Source organism: Salvelinus namaycush, chromosome 21, assembly GCF_016432855.1.
Source record: "Salvelinus namaycush isolate Seneca chromosome 21, SaNama_1.0, whole genome shotgun sequence".
Taxonomy (NCBI): domain Eukaryota; kingdom Metazoa; phylum Chordata; class Actinopteri; order Salmoniformes; family Salmonidae; genus Salvelinus; species Salvelinus namaycush.
In genome coordinates this window covers 20,061,665-20,082,753 of record NC_052327.1, presented here as the reverse complement: position 1 = coordinate 20,082,753, position 21,089 = coordinate 20,061,665, and the positions used below count along the sequence as shown (strand labels likewise).

At 43.4% G+C, this 21,089-nt stretch overlaps 1 protein-coding gene across 1 annotated transcript in view; it reads left to right on the top strand.

Annotated features, from left to right (window-relative positions):
• LOC120066163 (transmembrane protein 117-like) overlaps window positions 1-10,372 on the top strand; it is a 60,540-nt gene extending 50,168 nt beyond the window's left edge. Inside the window, exons 7-8 of the mRNA XM_039017327.1 lie at window positions 3,252-3,381; window positions 6,791-10,372. Of these exons, the coding sequence (XP_038873255.1) occupies window positions 3,252-3,381; window positions 6,791-7,467 (807 nt within the window). The 3' untranslated portion in view covers window positions 7,468-10,372. The remainder of the gene's footprint in view (window positions 1-3,251; window positions 3,382-6,790) is intronic.
• The last annotated feature ends 10,717 nt before the right edge of the window (window positions 10,373-21,089 follow it).

The following is a 21,089-nucleotide window of genomic DNA, read 5'->3' as shown; positions in this document are numbered from 1 at the left end:
AACAACTTGAATATTAATTTATATGAACATACACAATGTAATCATGTGTGTCAAATATGTAAGTTGAAAAGTTGTATGATAAAAGCATGTGTGTAACTAATTCCACAGCCTTTTTTTTGGTAAGATGCCCAAATAATAATTTATAATTGAATGAACGTATGAGACAATTTGAGCAAACACATCATTTTAAGTAGACAAAACTTTGGGCCAACAAAAAATGTTAAGTTCAGATAACACTTTGACCTAAAAGTTGAGTAAACCAGTTAATGAAGAATATTTAGTTTAAACAACTCCATTTAGTTTTTCAGTGTAGGCTATACTGTCATGATCGGAGGAAAGCCGTTATGCATACAAAGAAAGATCTTTGGGTTATCTAAGACGTACAGCATGTCTCTCTGTCTGTTCAACACACATATTCTTCCCAGACGTTATCTTCGGCATATTTCATTGATCTTACATTGTAGAGTCTGTATTGACTTTTCCCAATCAGGGACTAAGGAGGCACAGAGTGGTTTGTGATGTCTGTATTGAGTGGTTTGTGATGTGTTTTGACATGAGGAACCCCAAATGCATAAAGGCACAGTACAGGGCCCTGTAAACACACTGTGCACTGCAGCTCTCAGTTAGGCTTTTGACCTCTGTGGTACCTTACCCATCAATAGACAACTCCCCCGAATCCCTAGCAAGTACCATGAAAAGAAATCCCTGTTGTTCACTTTGGAACATAATGTATTGTTGTCTCTGATTTTATGCTTGGTCTTACATGTTACATGTTGTTTACTTCAGTAAAATCTGTCACTACGAAAGACTTCTGATCAGATGGACTCCTGGGATGGTTGTTGAAAATGAGCGGGAGCTACACGCAGTATGGTGCAAAGCATTGGATGATTGTGTATCAAATCAAATCAAATGTGATTAGTCACATGCGCCGAATACAACCTTACAGTGAAATGCTTACTTACAAGCCCCTAACCAACAATGCTGTTTAAAAAATATGAATAAGAAATTAAAGGAACAAGTAATTAAAAAGCAGCAGTAACATAACAGTAGCGAGGCTATACACAGGGGGGTACTGGTACAGAGTCAATGTGTGGGGGCACTGGTTAGTCGAGGTAATATGTACAGTTGAAGTCGGAAGTTTACATACACTTAGGTTGGAGTCATTAAAACTTGTTTTTCAACCACTCCACAATTTTAACAAACTATAGTTTTGGCAAGTCGGTTAGGACATCTACTTTGTGAATGACACAAGTAATTTTTCCAACAGTTGTTTACATTATTTCACTTATAATTCACTGTATCACAATTCCAGTGGGTCAGAAGTTTACATACACTAAGTTGACTGTGCCTTTAAACAGCTTGGAAAATTCCAGAAAATGATGTCATGGCTTTAGAAGCTTCTGATAGGCTAATTGACATAATTTGAGTCATTTGGAGGTGTACCTGTGGATGTATTTCAAGGCCTACCTTCAAACTCAGTGCCTTTTTGCTTGTCATCATGGGAAAATCAAAAGACATCAGCCAAGACCTCAGGAAAAAAAATGTAGACCTCCACAAGTCTGGTTCATCCCTGGGAGCAATTTCCAAACGCCTGAAGGTACCATGTTCATTTGTACAAACAATAGTACGCAAGTATAAACACCATGGGACCATGCAGCCGTCATACCGCTCAGGAATGAGACGCGTTCTGTCTTCTAGAGATGAAGGTACTTTGGTGTGAAAAGTGCAGACCAATCCCAGAACAACAGCAAAGGAAGTTGCAACTGCACATGGGGACAAAGATCGTACTTTTTGGAGAAATGTCTTCTGGTCTGATGAATCAAAAATAGAACTGTTTGGCCATAATGGCCATCGTTATGTTTGGAGGAAAAAGGGGGTGCTTGCAAGCCAATGAACACCATCCCAACCGTGAAGCACGGGGGTGGCAGCATCATGTTGTGGGGGTGCTTTGCTGCAGGAGGGACTGGTGCACTTCACAAAATAGATGGCATCATGAGGCAGGAAAATTATGTGGATTTATTGAAGCAACATCTCAAGACATCAGTCAGGAAGTTAAAGCTTGGTTGCAAACGGATCTTCCAAATGGAAGCATACTTCCAAAGTTGTGGCAAAATGGCTTAAGGACAACAAAGTCAAGGTATTGGAGTGGCCATCACAAAGCCCTGACCTCACTCCTATAGAATATTTGTGGGCAGAACTGAAAAAGCATGTGCGAGCAAGGAGGCCTACAAACCTGACTCAGTTACACCAGCTCTGTCAGGAGGAATGGGCCAAAATTCACCCAACTGATAGTGGGAAGCTTGTGGAAGGCTACCTGAAACATTTGACCCAAGTTAAACAATTTAAAGGCAATGCTACCAAATACTAATTGAGTGCATGTAAACCTCTGACCCACTGGGAATATGATGAAAGAAATAAAAGCTGAAATAAATAATTTTCTCTACTGTTATTCTGACATTTCACATTCTTAAAATAAAGTGGTGCTAGTAACTGACCTAAAACAGGACATTTTTTACTAGGAATAAATGTCAGGAATTGTGAAAAACTGAGTTTAAAAGTAGTTGGCTAAGGTGTGTGTAAACTTCTGACTTCAACTGTACATGTAGGTAGAATTATTAAAGTTACTATGCATAGATAATAACAGAGTAGCAGCGGAGTAAAAGAGGGGGTGTGGGGGGCAGTGCAAATAGTATCCATTTGATTAGATGTTCAGGAGTCTTATGGCTTGGCAGAGAGAACTGTCTATGACTAGGTTGGCTGGAGTCTTTGACAATTTTTAGGGTCTTCCTCTGACACCGCCTGGTATAGAGGTCCTGGATGGCAGGAAGCTTGGCCCCAGTGATGTACTGGGCTGTACGCACTACACTCTGTAGTGCCTTGCGGTCGGAGGCTGAGCAGTTGTCATACCAGGCAGTGATGCAACCAGTCAGGATGCTCTCAATGGTGCAGCTGTAGAACCTTTTGAGGATCTGAGGACCCTTGCCAAATCTTTTCAGTCTCCTGAGGGGGAATAGGTTTTGTCCTGCCCTCTTCACGACTGTCTTGGTGTGCTTGGACCATGATAGTTTGTTGGTGATGTGGACACCAAGGAACTTGAAGCTCTCAACCTGCTCCACTACAGCCCCATCGATGAGAATGGGGGCGTGTTCGGTACTCCTTTTCCTGTAGTATGCAATGTGTTCATGTGTTTGTACCTGTCCCTATTCAAATAAACCATAAATAAAATATAGTCTGTTGGGATGTGTTTTCAGGACTGGGAGTTCCCTCAGTTCATGGGCGACCTTGATATGAACCTGCCTGGCATGTCCACCACACAGCTCAAGTTCAAACTTCCTGTCTGCAAGAGCATCTTCAAAGAGGAGTACCACATCCATATCACAGGTACGGACATTACCAAGCAACATGTATTACATACAAAACATACTATACTTTTTCCACATTTTGTTACGTTACAGCCTTATTCTAATATGTATTAAATAAAATACAATTCTCATCAATCTACACACAATACCCCATAATGACAAAGTGAAAATAGGTTTTTGGAAAATGTTGCTATTTTCTTGAATACAAAAAATGGAAAATTCACATTTATATAAGTATTCAGACCCTTTAGTCAGTACTTTGTTTTTTATTTATTTTTATTTAAACTTTATTTAACTAGGCAAGTCAGTTAAGAACCAAATCTTATTTACAATGACAGCCTACCCCGGCCAAACCCTAACCCGGATGACGCTGGGCCAATTGTGCGCCGCCCTATAGGACTCCCAATCATGGCCGGTTGTGATACAGCCTGGGATCAAACCAGGGTCTGTAGTGACATCTCTAGGACTGAGATGCAGTGCCTTGGACCGCTGCGCCACTCAGGAGCACCTTTGGCAGCGATTACCCCATAATGACAAAGCGAAAACAGGTTTTTAGAAATTTTTGCAAATGTATTAAAAATAAAAACATAAATACTTTATTAAGTATTCAGACTCTTTGCTATGAGACTCGACATTGAGCTCAGGTGCATCCTCTTTCCAATGATCATCCTTGAGATGTTTCTACAACTTGATTGGAGTCCACCTGTGGTAAATTCAATTGATTGGACATGATTTGGAAAGGCACACACCTATATAAGGTCCCACAGTTGACAGTGCATGTCAGAGCAAAAACCAAGCCATGAGTTCGAAGGAATTGTCCGCAGAGCTCCGAGACAGGATTATGTGGAGGCACAGATCTGGAGAAGAGTACCAAAACATTTCTGCAGCATTGAAGGTCCCCAAGAACACCAGCGGCCTTCATCATTCTTAAATGGAAGAAGTTTGGAACCACCAAGACTCTTCCTAGATCTTTCCGCCCGGCCAAACTAAGCAATCGGGGGAGAAGGGCCTTGTTCAGGGAGGTGACCAAGAACCCGATGGTTACTCTTGAGAGAGCTCCAGAGTTTCTATGTGGAGATGGGACAACCATCTCTGCAGCACTCCACCAATCAGGCATGTATGGTAAATTGGCCAGACGGAAGTTACTTCTCAGTAAAAGGCATATGACAGCCCACTTGGAGTTTGCCAAAAGGCACCTAAAGGACTCTCAGACCATGAGAAACAAGATTCTCTGGTCTGATGAAACCAAGATTGAACTCTTTGGCCTGAATGCCAAGCGTCACGTCTGGAGGAAACCAGTGCATCAAGCTGTGGGGCTGTTTTTCAGCGGCAGGGACTGGGAGACTAGTCAGGATCGAGGGAAAGCTGTACGGAGCAAAGTACAGAGAGATCCTTGATGAAAACCTGCTCCAGAGCACTCAGGACATCAGACTGGTGCGAACATATCTGGAGAGACCTGAAAATAGCTGTGCAGAGGATCTGCAGAGAAGAATGAGAGAAACTCCCCAAATACAGGTGTGCCAAGCTTGTAGCATCATACCCAATAAGACTCGAGGCTGTAATTGCTGCCAAAGGTGTAATAGATCCAATGAGTAACAATAACTTGGCTATCCATATACAAGGGGTACCAGTACCGAGTCCATGTGCAGGGTTTGTAATTGAGGTAGATATGTACATATAACTAGGAATAAAGTGACAGGTAGTAAACAGTAGCAGAAGCGTATGTGATGAGTAAAAAACTTTAGTGCAAAAGGGTCAATGCAGATAGTCTATTTGGTGAACTATTTAACTAACTATTTAGCAGTCTCATGGCTTGGGGCTAGAAGCTGTTCAGGGTCCTGCTGTTGGTTCCAGACTTGGTGCGTTGCCATGCGGTAGCAGAGAGAACAGTCTCTGACTTGGGTGGCTGGAGGCTTTGACAATATTTAGGGCCTTCCTCTGACACCGCTTGGTATAGAGGTCTTGGATGGCAGGGAGCTTGGCCCCAGTGATGTACGGGGCCGTCCGCACTACCCTCTCTAGCGCCTTGCGGTCGGATGTTGAGCAGCTGCCATACCAAGTGGTGATGCAGCCAGTCTAGAGGCTCTCAATGATGCAGCTGTTTTCTTTTTTGAGGATATGAGTGCCCATGCCAATCCTGTAGTCCACAATTAGCTCCTTTGTCTTGCTGACGTTGAGGGAGAGGTTGTTGTCCTGGCAGTCTCTGACTTCCTTCCTATAGGCTGTCTCATCATCGTCAGTGATCAGGCCTACCACCGTTGTGTCGTCGGCAAACTTAACGATGGGGTTTGAGTCAGGCGCTGCCACTCAGTCATGGGTGAGCAGGGAGTACAGGAGCACTCATAAAAAATTGTGTTGAAGGCTGAGCTGTAGTCAATGAACAGCATTCTCACATAGCTGTTCCTCTTGTCCAGATGGGAAAGGGCAGTGTGGAGTGCAATAGAGATTGCACTCCACACTGTTTATCTATTGGGGTGAATTGGAGTGGGTCCAGAGTGTCTGGTATGATGGTGTTGATGTGAGCCATGACCAGCCTTTCAAAGCATTTCATGGCTACAGATGTGAGTGCTACGGGGCGGTAGTCATTTAGACAGGTTACATTGGTGTTCTTGGGCACAGGGACTAGGGTAGTCTGCTTGAAACATGTAGGTATTACAGACTGAGTCAGGGAGAGGTTAAAAATGTCAGTGAAGACACTTGCCAGCTGGTCAGCGCATGCTTTGAGTACGTGTCCTGGTAATCCGTCTAGCCCAGAGGCCTAGTGAATGTTAACCTGTTTAAAGGTCTTACTCACACCGGTTACGTGATCACACAGTCAAACATATTCTCAGAGTACACTCTTCCATTTAAACCATCACCCATGTTTCATTATGTTCCACAGCATGCTCCCAGTGACAACCATCAAGGTGGAGAGAAACTAATGTTCCCATGCTAAATGTTAAACTGTTCAAACGCTCCCTGATTTACACTAGGTTGTTAACCCTAATGCATCGCACACTCATTTAGCATTATGTTAATGGTCTTACACTATGTGACTGCTTTGACTAAAAGCTTATCAACGGTGGTGCGTCTCAGGAAAGGGAGGGAATGGTGTCACATGTACCCAGGGAATCATCTGCCTTTAGATAAGTAAACCTGGAGAGATTGCTACCATTACTGTAATGACCTCATTTCATTAAGAGTCAATGTTGGACCTAGTACCTGCAAATGCCTTAACACACATACTGTCTGTCTTTCTGTGTTCTGTGAATTGATTACCTTGAATGAATTAGATTCATAAAAGCTTTATAATTTGTCCCAACAGTACAGCAATCAGTGAATGAAAGGACATGTCAAAGTCAGCTTGGGCACAATACAATATACAATTCATCTGGATTTTGCCATAAAGAAGTTACTGTAACTGCCACACCGTTTCTTTCTCCCTGCAGGTAAGTGGTTCAACTACGGCATCATCTTCCTGGTGTTGATCCTGGACTTGAACATGTGGAAGAACCAGATCTTCTACAAGCCCTACGAGTACGGCCAGTACGTTGGTCCAGGGGAGAAGATCTTCACCGTGGAGGAGCCCCATACGCTGGGCGACTTCAACCGCAGCACGCTCACCTACAAGTGGCGCTCCAGCAACGTAGATCCGCTGACCAACCGCTCGTATGTCCATCGGGACATGTTCCTGCACAGCCGCTACGTGGGCGCCAGCCTGGACATCAAGTGCCTGGCCTTCATCCCCAGCCTGGCTGCCTTTGTTCTCTTTGGCTTCTTCATCTGGCTGCTGGGACGTTTCCAGGACAGCGAGACCTTCCCGGAGAGCCAGGTGGACAAGACGTACGAGAGGATTAAGAGGAAGTCTCCGTCGGAGTATAGTAAGGACATGGGCGTCACGCCAGAGGAGGTGCACATCTCTATGAGCGAGACGCTCAAACGTTCCGGAACCCCCATGCTGCTGTCAGTGGACGGGCACTTGGCTCCGCACACCGCCACCTCCACCAACTCCATCTCGCCTGTTTCCACGGAGACCCAGGAGACGCACCCCAGCATAGTCATTGACAGCGCGGAGACGGGAGAACCAGCGGTTTCCTTTGAAGTCAGTAAACTGTCACCGCCCTGACCTTACTGCCCTTAGGGGAAATACTGCTACTGTCTGCTGCTGACAGACACATAGCCTGAAGGGACGACATGAGACCAGAGAATAGAGACTAAGACCAAACTGAAAGACAATTTCAGTCCAGATCTTTTCAGTCTGGGTGGATATTGAACACAACACTAATTGAGTGTTCCTACAGCAGAGGATGTAGCTAAACTGGCCTCTTGGGTTCTTCTGGACTATTGGTTTTGCGACCAGTCTTTTTGTAAGATCGTGTTTTTAGGATCTCTAAGGTGACACCAACACAATGACAAACGCTCACTGCAAAGTCATATTGTCAACATGGTGCTATCGCTTGATTTGACTTTTTTCTAATAGCAAGGTGTATTTTCTTATCGTGACACATTTTGGTGCCTATGTGGGAGAACTACTTCTACAGTTGATCGTGACCTCGGGACTATAAGGCTCTATCGGCGCAAAGAATAGTTCTGAGATATCGAGCATCAAAGTTTTCACATTCCAGATCTCAGAACTGTTTTGTAGTGAATTCTTCATTCATAACCTATTAAGGTCCTCACCTTAAAGGTACCTAAATTGCAGAGTATCAAAATCCTAAGACATTTGTAAATCTTTTTTTTTTTTAGGGGGGTGCAAACGCAGATAGAACCTTATGGTTCTGAGATGTCAATCTGGCTTCAGCCATAAGATTCTATCTGCCACAGAATGTTGCAATTATTTCAATTTCAAAAGAAAAGTACAATCATGTAAGGATTAAATAAAGAGAATACCCTTCCTTCTTTCTAATCACATCATCAAATATATGAGTTAATGTTCATCACACATTTGATAAACTGATAGTTCACTAAAATGACAAATACAATATATCCTAATAGCATCATTGCTCTGGATGAGTAAACGGACATATTTTTCTGGTCTCTGACACCCAAAGTCAGTAAACTACTTCCTAGTTATCAATCAAATGTTTTACTGTACGTTAGTAATTTTGGTGAAATACTCCTTCCATGGAGGTTTTTCGTATTGATATAGAACAAGATATAAACAGCAATGCCTCTCCAATGGGCCTTTTTACCATAAAGGGCTTAAGTGATGGCCATTCTTCTGTAAAAGTGATGGAAAAAATCAAAGTCATTGCAAAAGAGGACCAGAACCTATGATATCAATAATCGAGGACTTTGGGCTATAAGGTTCTATCTGCAAAATGTATGGTTTTGAGATAATAAGTATTTTTCAAGTCCCAGATTTGGGACAGATTTCACAAACTGTTTTGTGATGTCTTCCTCTTTCATGACTCAAAAAGTATATCACCTTACAAACAATAGTTTTTGATTGACAACCCAGTCTTGTGTGATTGGATTGCAGATAGTACCTTACAGCACCAAGTTCAAAGGTGTTTGCGCAGATAAAACAGATAAAACCTTCAGATATTCTTTCCATGGTAAATGGACTTTTTCACATCTGACATATTTTACATGTGAAGGACCTCCTAAAGAGCAACTCTTATGTGAATAATTAGTTTTTTTTTACCAACAGTTCAGATAAAACCTTATAGTCCCAAGGTCTCGCGATGCATGACACCCAATTGTCATGGCTAGTTTATTGTAACACTGCAGTTTTACAGCTGAAGAGGTGCCTTGATAACCCACATCCACTAAAGGACCCACATCCAAAATACAGTATTATAGCTTACAGTCTATAGCTGCAGCAAAACAAAAGATGTCTGATAGTATGTGTCTGTCTTGTTCATTTTCAGTGTTTCACTTGACTACGTTTACCCTTTCAGACTTCATGACTGATTTATCAATTAATTTGTTATCCTTGATAATTCTCACATATCCCATCTCCATGCGTTTATTTTCTTGTAGTCATAGAAATGACTGGATTTCTAAACCTCTGATGATGATGATGATGATGATGATGATGATGATAATATCATGATGAGCTATTTATTTTCTGGATGTAAGATAGCTCCTAGGCATCATCTATTTTCAAATAACAAACAAAAGTCACCTCATGGTCGCTTATCTATCTGGTCATTATACTCAAACAAATGCAAATGAATGAAAGGTCATTTGCCCTTGGCCTGGTAAATGTGCTTTTGTTATACAAGGGGAGAGAAGTTCACCAAATCTAACTGCTGCACCCATATCATATACCCCAGCAGAATACTGTATGTACCACAATTACGACCCTGGTTCAAAGCCAGTATTGGGGTCATGGTTTGGTTTGAGAAGGACACATAGAGAATGTGACCTATTTACTTACAGCTGACAAGCAAAAGATAGTGGGAGATTTTCTGAGTTGTGAAAGTTGTTATATCACATACGTTAGGTGTGTGACTACTGTATACCAACGCTCTGTTATTGAAGTGTTTTCTAACAATGCCTTTGTGTGTGTGAGTGTGTGTGTGTGTGTGTGTGTGTGTGTGTGTGTGTGTGTGTGTGTGTGTGTGTGTGTGTGTGTGTGTGTGTGTGTGTGTGTGTGTGTGTGTGTGTGTGTGTGTGTGTGTCAGAGAGAGTGAGGATGGCCAATTCTGTGAAGAGGTCAATGTAGTCAACATAAGTGGTGGTCCTTGGTTCAGTGATCCCCCTCTACACTTTACAGATCAAAGACCTCATTACAGCTCAACTTATTTCATTTTAGAGATATGGCTGTGCAACAGGCAACAAATTGCTAAATGTATGGGGCAATGGCTAAATGAGTGTGTTTATCTCACTTTAAGTAATCTAGTGATATATTTGTAATGTATTGTGCTTCGGGTGAAACTGAATGTTCCCCCTGCTGTTATACATGGTATCGTATTGCCTAACTGACAGATAGTTTGCATCCTTGTGTGTGTGTGTGTGTTTTTTAATAAACAAAGGATATCTCTTTTTAACATGTTGGCTACAATAAATGTCCGTTGAATAATGCTATCAATAAAATGAATACATTTTGCTACATGCTAGTGTGACGTGCCCTTAATTATACTTTGTGGGGTTGACAAAGAATATCCATGTGAGATACACTACATGACCAAAAGTGCTCGTCGAATATTTCATTCCAAAATCATGGGCATTAATATGGAGTTAGTCCCTCCTTTGCTGCTATAACAGCCTCCAGTCTTCTGGGAAGGCTTTCCACTAGATGTTGGAACATTTTTGTGGGGACTTGCTTCCATTCAGCCACAAGAGCATTAGTGAGGTCGGGCACCGATGTTGGGCGATTAGGCCTGGATCGCAGTCGGCGTTCCAATTCATCCCAAAGGTGTTAGATAAGGTTGAGGTCAAGTTCTTCCACACTGATCTCGACAAAGAGCTCTAGAGTTCCTCTGTGGAGATGGGAGAACCTTCCAGAAGGACAACCGTCTCTGCAGCACTCCACCAATTAGGCATTTATGGTAAAGTGGCCAGACGGAAGCCACTCCTCAGTAAAAGGCACATGAAGGCCCACTTGGAGTTTGCCAAAAGTCACCTAAAGACTCTCAGACCATGAGAAACAAGATTCTCTGGTCTGATGAAGCCAAGATTGAACTCTTTGGCCTGAATGCCAAGTGTCACGTCTGGAGGAAACCTGGCACCATCCCTACGGTGAAGCGTGGTGCCAGCATCATGCTTTGGGGATGGTTTTCAGCGGGAGGGACTGGGAGACTAGTCAGGATCGAGGCAAAGATGAACAGAGAAAAGTACAGAGAGATCCTTGAAAACCTGCTCCAGAGTGCTCAGAACCTCAGACTGGGGTGAAGGTTCCCCTTCCAACAGGACAATGACTCTAAGCACACAGCCAAGATAATGCAGGAGTGGCTTCGGGACAAGTCTCTGAATGTCCTTGAGTGGCCCAGCCAGAGCCTGGACTTGAAGCCGATCGAACATCTCTGGAGAGCCCTGAAAATAGCTGTGCAGCAACTCTCCCCTTCCAACCTGACAGAGCTTGAGAGGATCTGCAGAGAAGAATGGGAGAAACTCCCCAAATACAGGTGTGCCAAGCTTGTAGCGTCATACCCAAGAAGACTCAATACTGTAATCGCTGCCAAAGGTGCTTCAACAAAGTAGTGAGTAAAGGGTCTGAATACTTATGTAAATATCATATTAAAACAATTTAAACCATTTTTGAATAAGGCTGTAAAGGAACAAAATGTGGAAAAAGTCAAGTGGTCTGAATACTTTCCAAAGGCATTGTATAGTGTAGAATGAGGTTGTGTATCTGTTACAATGCTGAAACTAGTTTACATTTTACATACAGTACTGTCGATATAATGCATAGTGACACTGTTGCCATGCAACTCCTCAGGTCAACTCCATGCAGCTGCTGACGCAATTACATGTAACATGTAAGATATGAGTTAATATAATAGTACTAGTATAATAGTACTAGTACTGTATCTACACAAGGTATGATGAGAGATACTGTAATGGTAGTATCTACACAGACATACATTAACACAGCCCTGTGCATGACATTAGGTCTAGATGGGCCTTCTTCTCGCTAAGGACCGGTTTAATTGTACATGAGTATATGTATTCTGGTATAGTTTCCAAAGATACAGACCCTGTCAAACCTTGGGGGGGACTGAGGTGTATGATAATGCATCTAAAAGGCAAGCTGGGCAGTCAAACCATCAACGAGGCACTCTACAGTGTAGATCGTTGGATAAGGGAAACATATTTCTTACTGCTAGAGTGCTAGGTCTTACGCTGAAGCCTTTCCCAGTCTGCCACTGCGGTGAGAAATGAGACATTGATTTTTCAGAGTATGTAGTAAGTGAAGGAACACATCAAAGCAAGTTTCAGTAATGTTTGGGGTAAGAAAAGTGGGACGTCTGTGCCCAAGTTGTGTACTTTCAAAATGAGATTGTACTGCAATGGGTAAAGTAGGCCCTTCTGTAAATGATGAATAGTCACCAACTTTGCACGGAATTGCTGCCAACACATTTTTGTTCAACTTTAGGTGTGTTAACAGTGAGTCTCCTGTGAATATATCAGTGGGAGCCAGGGACAGTTTCTCCTGAGATTGACTGGCCTAAAGACGGTTTCAGTCTGTCAGCTATGTCTGCCGCTGTGGGTGATGTTATCCCTGCCTGATTCCTACTGTGCCTCAGATGCTTAACAGTGGGACGGGAGGCTCAGACTAGTCCCTGAGTAGCCTACATCCAGTCACTTGTTCAGAAAAGAGATTTACAGACAAAAAAAGTATTACACTGATTTATTTCTTCTTGCTTCCTTTTCTTTGAAACGGAGAAGCGGCGAGAGTTCATTTTTATCAGCTAGGCCTGAGGGATTTGTGTTAAGCAATGGTGGTGGCATACTGTGGAACGAATACCTTATACTTATGTAGCAGAGGTAGTTTCCCAGCTAGTATAGCTTTGAGCAGTATTGGCACTACTGTAACTACTTAGTGACAACACCTGCTGGGAGAATCCAAAATGAGTGATTTCAGCTTTAGTGTACTCAACCATCTGCCCAATAGTCACATCCTTACAGTACATACTGTATATCATATCTAGTTAAATGGAGGCTGGAGCCGGACATGTTAGTGCTAATTGGTGGATTTGCTACACATAGCAGAGTCAGCACTGTGTTGGATTTACATAAGAACAAATTTGTCAATGAATAATTAAAGAGTTGAGGTTGAGCCTCTGCCGCTCCTTCTGACACACAGAGAATATTAACCAGGTCCCCTACAGAGAGGAGTCAAGCTACTGTAGCATTCTACACTGTACGTCCTAGACCTATGAAATGGTTCAATAATGTCGGATGACTGACCTGCAATACATTACCCTTCGGATGCCCTGAGAGTTGTCCATGTCAACTAACACGCATGTCGTAAACTAATGGTTTACAAAGGCTACAGTGTTTACAGATCTCCATGTAAAACTATTGCGCTGCTCCACTGCCTTAGTTGTCCTGCCTTTACCAAACCCAATGACATGAGTGTCTATGAATAATGAACACAACACAGGCAGTAATGTGGCCACCCTGTGGGTGGAGACATCTGTTGCGGTGGGTTTAACCCCGCCATGGAAAATTGGACATTTAGGAACCAGCTGGACAACCACTCTGCCCCGCTGTGCCACTACCCCTGTGCCCCTGGCAAGGAGCCACCACCGGCTAGGAGTCACTGGACCAAAGCCTGCCAGATGGTGCCCTTGCCAATGTGCTACCAGCCCCTCCAGACAACCCATGCACACACACACACACACACACACACACACACACACACACACACACACACACACACACACACACACACACACACACACACACACACACACACACACACACACACACACGTAGATGCATATATAGTGGCAAGAAAAAGTATGTGAACCCTTTGGAAAAACCTGGATTTCTACATGAATTGGTTACCAAATTTTATCTGATCTTCATCTAGGTCACAACAATAGACAAACATAGTGTGGTTAAACTAATAACACACAAATTATTGTATTTGTCTTGTCTATATTGAATACATCATTTAAACATTCACAGTGTAGGTTGGAAAAAGTATGTGAACCCCTAGGCTAATGACTTCTCCAAAAGCTAATTGGAGTCAGGAGTCAGCTAACCTGGAGTTCAATCAATGAGACGAGATTGAAGACATTGGTTAGAGCTGCCTTGCCCTATAAAAAACACTCACATTCTGTCACGCCCTGATCTGTTTCACCTGTCTTTGTGATTGTCTCTACAACCCTCCAGGTGTCGCCCATCTTCCCCATAATCTCCTGTGTATTTATACCTGTGTTTTTTTTGTCTGTCCGTGACCAGTTTGTCTTGTTTGTTAAAGTCAACCAGCATTTGCTCAGCTCCTGGTTTTCCCCAGTTGCTATTCTCCCCTCGTCCTCCTGGTTTTGACCCTTGCCTGTCCAGACTGTGATCCCATCTGCCTGCCTGCCGTCCTGTACCTTGACCCCACTACTCTGGATTATCCTTATCCCTGCCTTGACATGTCGTTTGCCTGCCCTTGTTGTTGCAATAAACATTGTTACTTCAACACAGTCTGCACAAGTTCACATACTTTTTCTTTCCACTGTATATGGGTGCTACACACACAAGTTTACAGAAGGCTGTATTAATCTTTTGACAGGTCAAAAGGAGAGAGAGAGGTGTTAATGTAAGTAGCTGCGGCTTGAGAAACTCAGGGAATTAGCTGGTTAGACAGAGGCTACTCCCACTGGAGGAATATATAGTCTCTTTAGGCACAACTCATTCCTCCCAGCCAGCCCGTAAATTGATATGCTAATTATATAAGGGGTTTTAAGTGGTGTACTCTGAATCATACAAGTGTTACCATTACCTCTGGAGATGCAGGAAACACCCGGAACAATACAAATGAGATGTGTATTGAACAAATGAGAGCTCTCAATCAAATCCAGTACTGCGTGTGTATTAGCAGAGTTACGAACCCTTAAAGTCCTAAACTTCAAACACCACTCAAAATCAGACCAATGTTGATGGTCCTTGATCCTGGGGTTGACTACTGAACTGCACTATATATTATTTGTAAGTGTTTTTATTGCGTTGTATTGCATATTTCTGGTTGTTTTGACCCACAGATTTGCAGATGGACTCTTTTTGGCTCGGCTAGCTAGCTGTCTATTTGTTTTTGTTTGAATGCTGCATCTGGACACTGTACCAGCTTTTTTGTTTCACCTGGCTGCTAGTTCCTGATCTTTTGAAAACAGTAATTATTTTTTAACATTTAACCCTTATTTAACTAAGCGAGTCAGTTAAGAACAAATTCTTATTTACAATGATGGCCTACCCCAGCCAAACCCAGACAACGCTGGGACAATTGTGCACCGCCCTATGCAATTCCCAATCACGGCCGGTTGTGATATAGCCTGGATTCAAACCAGGGTGTCTGTAGTGACCCCTCTAGCACTGAGATGCAGTGCCTTAGACCGCTGTGCCACTCGGGAGCCCTGGTCAATTGATGAGTCACCTGAAGTTTGAGAGGAATGTGAGATGCAGTAGAGGAATGCAGTGCTGAGGCCCATAGTGAGGACGACTGGCTAATACACTGAACTATGTGTGGTGAGCTTTCTGGCCCAGAGTTGCTGAGGCATCACCCAAGTGGGTGCTATACATTGTGAAGGAGAAGTCCAGTAGTTACACGCCTCAGGCTGGTTCCCAGAGTAGCCCTCTACACGATCGTCAATAGAATCTTCCTCAACCATCTCCCTGACCACCTTTAAAAATATATATATATTTAACCTTTATTTAACCAGGTAGGCAAGTTGAGAGCAAGTTCTCATTTACAATTGCGACCTGGCCAAGATAAAGCAAAGCAGTTCGACACATACAACAACACAGAGTTACACATGGAGTAAAACAAACATACAGTCAATAATACAGTAGAAAAATAAGTCTATATACAATGTGAGCAAATGAGGTGAGATAAGGGAGGTAAAGGCAAAAAAAAGGCAGTGGTGGCGAAGTAAATACAATATAGCAAGTAAAACACTGGAATGGTAGATTTTCAGTGGAAGAATGTGGAAAGTAGAGATAGAAATAATGGGGTGCAAAGGAGCAAAATAAATAAATACAGTAGGGGGAGAGGTAGTTGTTTGGGCTAAATTATAGATGGGCTATGTACAGGTAGAGTAATCTGTGAGCTGTTCTGACAGCTGGTTCTTAAAGCTAGTGAGGGAGATAAGTGTTTCCAGTTTCAGAGATTTTTGTAGTTCGTTCCAGTCATTGGAAGCAGAGAACTGGAAGGAGAGGCGGCCAAAGGAAGAATTGGTTTTGGGGGTGACCAGGGAGATATACCTGCTGGAGCGCGTGCTACGGGTGGGTGCTGCTATGGTGACCAGCGAGCTGAGATAAGGGGGGACTTTACCTATCAGGGTCTTGTAGATGACCTGGAGCCAGTGGGTTTGGCGACGAGTATGAAGCGAGGGCCAGCCAACGAGAGCATACAGGTCGCAGTGGTGGGTAGTATATGGGGCTTTGGTGACAAAACGGATGGCACTGTGATAGACTGCATCCAATTTATTGAGTAGGGTATTGGAGGCTATTTTGTAAATGACATCGCCGAAGTCGAGGATTGGTAGGATGGTCAGTTTTACGAGGGTATGTTTGGCAGCATGAGTGAAGGAGGCTTTGTTGCGAAATAGGAAGCCAATTCTAGATTTAACTTTGGATTGGAGATGTTTGTCTGGTTATTCTAACCAGACACTCAGATATTTGTAGTTGTCCACAAATTCTAAGTCAGAACCATCCAGAGTAGTGATGTTGGACGGGCAGGCAGGGGCAGGCAGCGATCGGTTGAAGAGCATGCATTTAGTTTTACTTGTATTTAAGAGCAATTGGAGGCCACGGAAGGAGAGTTGTATGGCATTGAAGCTCGTTTGGAGGGTTGTTAACACAGTGTCCAAAGAAGGACCAGAAGTGTACAGAATGGTGTCGTCTGCATAGAGGTGGATCAGAGACTCACCAGCAGCAAGAGCGACATCATTGATGTATACAGAGAAGAGAGTCGTGGATTTATCGGTGGTGACAGTGTTTCCTAGCCTCAGTGCAGTGGGCAGCTGGGAGGAGGTGCTCTTATTCTCCATGGACTTTACAGTGTCCCAGAACATTTTTGAGTTTGTGTTGCAGGAAGCAAATTCCTGCTTGAAAAAGCTAGCCTTGGCTTTTCTAACTGCCTGTGTATATTGGTTTCTAGCTTCCCTGAAAAGTTGCATATCACGGGGGCTGTTCGATGCTAATGCAGAACGCCATAGGATGTTTTTGTGTTGGTTAAGGGCAGTCAGGTCTGGAGAGAACCAAGGGCTATATCTGTTCCTGGTTCTACATTTCTTGAATGGGGCATGCTTATTTAAGATGGTGAGGAAGGCATTTAAAAAAAACAATTTAAGCTTCTACTTTTAAAAATCCACCTTTGCAGAAACAAGTCTCTCACTGTTGCCGCTTGCTATAGACCACCTTCTGCCCCAGCTATGCCCTGGACACCATATGTGTATTGATTGCCCCCAGCTATCTTCAGAGCTCGTGTTGTTAGGTGACCTAAACTGGGACATGCTTAGCACCCTGGCCATCCTACAATCTAAGCTTGATGCCCTCAATCTCACACAAATGATCAATGAACCTACCAGGTACAACCCCAAATCCGTAAACACAGGCACTCTCATAGATATCATCCTAACCAACCTGCCCTCCAAATACACCTCTGCTGTCTTCAACCAGGATGTCAGCGATCACTGCCTCATTGCCTGCGTCCGTAATGGGTCTGCGGTAAAACGACCACCCCTCATCTCTGTCAAACGCTCCCTAAAACACTTCAGCGAGCAGGCCTTTCTAATCGACCTGACCCGGGTATCCTGGAAGGATATTGACCTCATTCCGTCAGTAGAAGATGCCTGGTTATTCTTTAAAAGGGCTTTCCTCACCATTTTAAATAAGCATGCCCCTTTCAAAAAATGTAGAACGAGGAACAGATATAGCCCTTGGTTCACTCCAGACCTGACTGCCCTTGACCAGCAAAAAAACATCCTGTGGCGTACTGCATTAGCATCGAATATCCCCCGCAATATGCAACTTTTCAGGGAAGTTAGGAACCAATATACACAGGCAGTTAGGAAAGCAAAGGCTAGCTTTTTCAAACAGATTTGCATCCTGTAGCACAAACTCCAAAAAGTTCTGGGACACTGTAAAGTCCATGGAGAATAAGAGCCCCTCCTCCCAGCTGCCCACTGGACTGTGGCTAGGAAACACTGTCAACACCGATAAATCCACAATAATTGAGAGTTTCAATAAGAATTTTTCTACAGCTGGCCATGCTTTCCACCTGGCTACCCCTACCCCGGTCAACAGCCCTGCACCCCCCACAGCAACTTGCCCAAACCTCCTAATTTCTCCTTCACCCAAATCCAGATAGCTGATGTTCTGAAAGAGCTGCAAAATCTGGACCCCTACAAATCAGCCAGACTAGACAATCTGGACCCTCTCTTTCTAAAATGATCTGACAAAATTGTTGCAAACCCTATTACTAGCCTGTTCAACCTCTCTTTCGTATCATCTGAGATCCCCAAAGATTGGAAAGCTGCCGCGGTCATCCCCCTCTTCAAAGGGGGAGACACTCTAGACCCAAACTGCTACAGATCTATATCTGTCTACCCTGCCTTTCTAAGGTCTTCGAAAGCCAAGTTAACAAACAGATCACGGACCATTTCGAATCCCACCGTACCTTCTCCGCTATGCAATCTGGTTTCCAAGCTGGCCATGGGTGCACCTCAGCCACGCTCAAGGTCCTAAACGATATCATAACCGTCATCAATAAGAGACAATACTGTGCAGCTGTATTCATCGGCCTGGCCAAGGCTTTCGACTCTGTCAATCACCACATTCTTATCGGCAGACTCAACAGCCTTGGTTTCTCAAATAACTGCCTCGCCTGGTTCACCAACTACTTCTCAGACAGAGTTCAGTGTGTCAAATCGGAGGGCCTGTTGTCCGGACCTCTGGCAGTCTCTATGGGGGTGCCACAGGGTTCAATCCTCGGGCCGACTCTTTTCTCTGTATACATCAATGATGTCGCTCTTACTGCTGGTGATTCTCTGATCCACCTCTACGCAGACGACACCATTCTGTATGCTTCTGGCCCTTCTTTGGACACTGTGTTAACCAACCTCCAGACGAGATTCAATGCCATACAACTCTCAAACTAAATGCATGCTCTTCAACCGATCGCTGCCCACCCGTCCAGCATCACTACTCTGAATGGTTCTGACTTAGAATATGTGGACAACTACAAATAACTAGGTGTCTGGTTAGACTGCAAACTCTCCTTCCAGACTCACATTAAGCATCTCCAATCCAAAATTAAATCTAGAATCGGCTTCCTATTTTGCAACAAAGCCTCCTTCACTCATGCTGTCAAACATACCCTCGTAAAACTGACCATCCTACCGATCCTCGACTTCGGCGATGTCATTTACAAAATAGCCTCCAACACTCTACTCAGCAAATTGGATGCAGTCTATCACAGTGCCATCCGTTTCGTCACCAAAGCCCCATATACTACCCACCACTGCGACCTGTATGCTCTCGTTGGCTGGCCCTCGCTTCATATTCGTCGCCAAACCCACTGGCTCCAGGTCATCTATAAGTCTTTGCAAGGTAAAGCCCCGCCTTATCTCAGCTCACTGGTCACCATAGCAGCACCCACACGTAGCACGCGCTCCAGCAGGTATATTTCACTGGTCACCCCCAAAGCCATTTCCTCCTTTGGCCACCTTTCCTTCCAGTTCTCTGCTTCCAATGACTGGAACGAACTGCAAAAATCACTGAAGCTGGAGACTCATATCTCCCTCACTAGCTTTAAGCACCAGCTGTCAGAGCAGCTCACAGATCACTGCACCTGTACATAGCCCATCTGTAAATAGCCCATCCAACTACCTCATCCCCATACTGTTATTCATTTTGTTTATTTTACTCCATTGCACCCCAGTATCTCTACTTGCACACTCATCTACTGCACATCTATCACTCCAGTGTTAAATTGCTATATTGTAATTTTTCACCACTATTACCTATTTATAGCCTTACCTCCATTATCCTACCTCATTTGCACATGCTGTATATAGACTTTCTCTATTGTATTATTGACTGTATGTTTGTTTATTCCATGTGTAACTATGTGTTGTTGTTTGTGTCGCACTGCTTTGCTTTAATCTTGGCCAGGTCGCAGTTGTAAATGAGAACTTGTTCTCAACTAGCCTACCTGGTTAAATGTGTGGGGCGTTGGACTCGTAACCGAAAGGTTGCAAGTTCAAATCCCCGAGCTGACAAGGTACAAATCTGTCGTTCTGCCCCTGAACAGGCAGTTAACCCACTGTTCCTAGGCCGACATTGAAAATAAGAATTTGTTCTTAACTGACTTGCCTAGTTAAATAAATGTAAAATAAAATAAATAAAGCTGAAATAAAATTAAAAAAATTAACGATGTAGTCACTACAACGATGTACCCAGGCAGCAGGGCAGACAGAGGAATCCCACCAGCACAATGAATGAATAATAGATGTGAAAGGTTAGCCGTGAGGATGTGTACCTCTTACATGCTGTGACTGCTGGCGTCACATCCAGGATGAGCTCTCCTCTCCTTTAACACGCTTTCAAGCTTACATATGTTTTGACAGGACCTCACTCTCACCTCACTGTCCTCATCACAGGAAGTGGGGACGTCTGAGAAGGCAAAGCTCAAGCGGTTTGTCATCATCTGTGTTGATTGAAGATTCAGGTCAAGGAGACCTGGGAGGAGTTTTTGACATTATTGTGACCACAGAATGTGTAGTGAGAGTAATGCTTGGAATCAAATGGATATCAAAGTTCTAGATGAGCAACACATCAAGGCTTGAAAAAAGACAAGCTCAAACAAACTCAATTAATGTAAATGGAAATACTTTATTTCACCATTACACAATAACAAGCCTTGAAATAAATACAAAATGGAAAGTAATCCTACAGAGGACCACAAAATATAGACAACTTTCATAATGTGGCAAATTAAAATGAAGACTAAAACGATCACTACCTAGGATATCATTTAGAGATTAAAAGTTTAGAAATCAGCTAAATGTTTCTACGATGAGTACAGTCATGCCAGCATAATAGTATTTTACAGTGTCATGTTGCAGATGATTCGGGGGT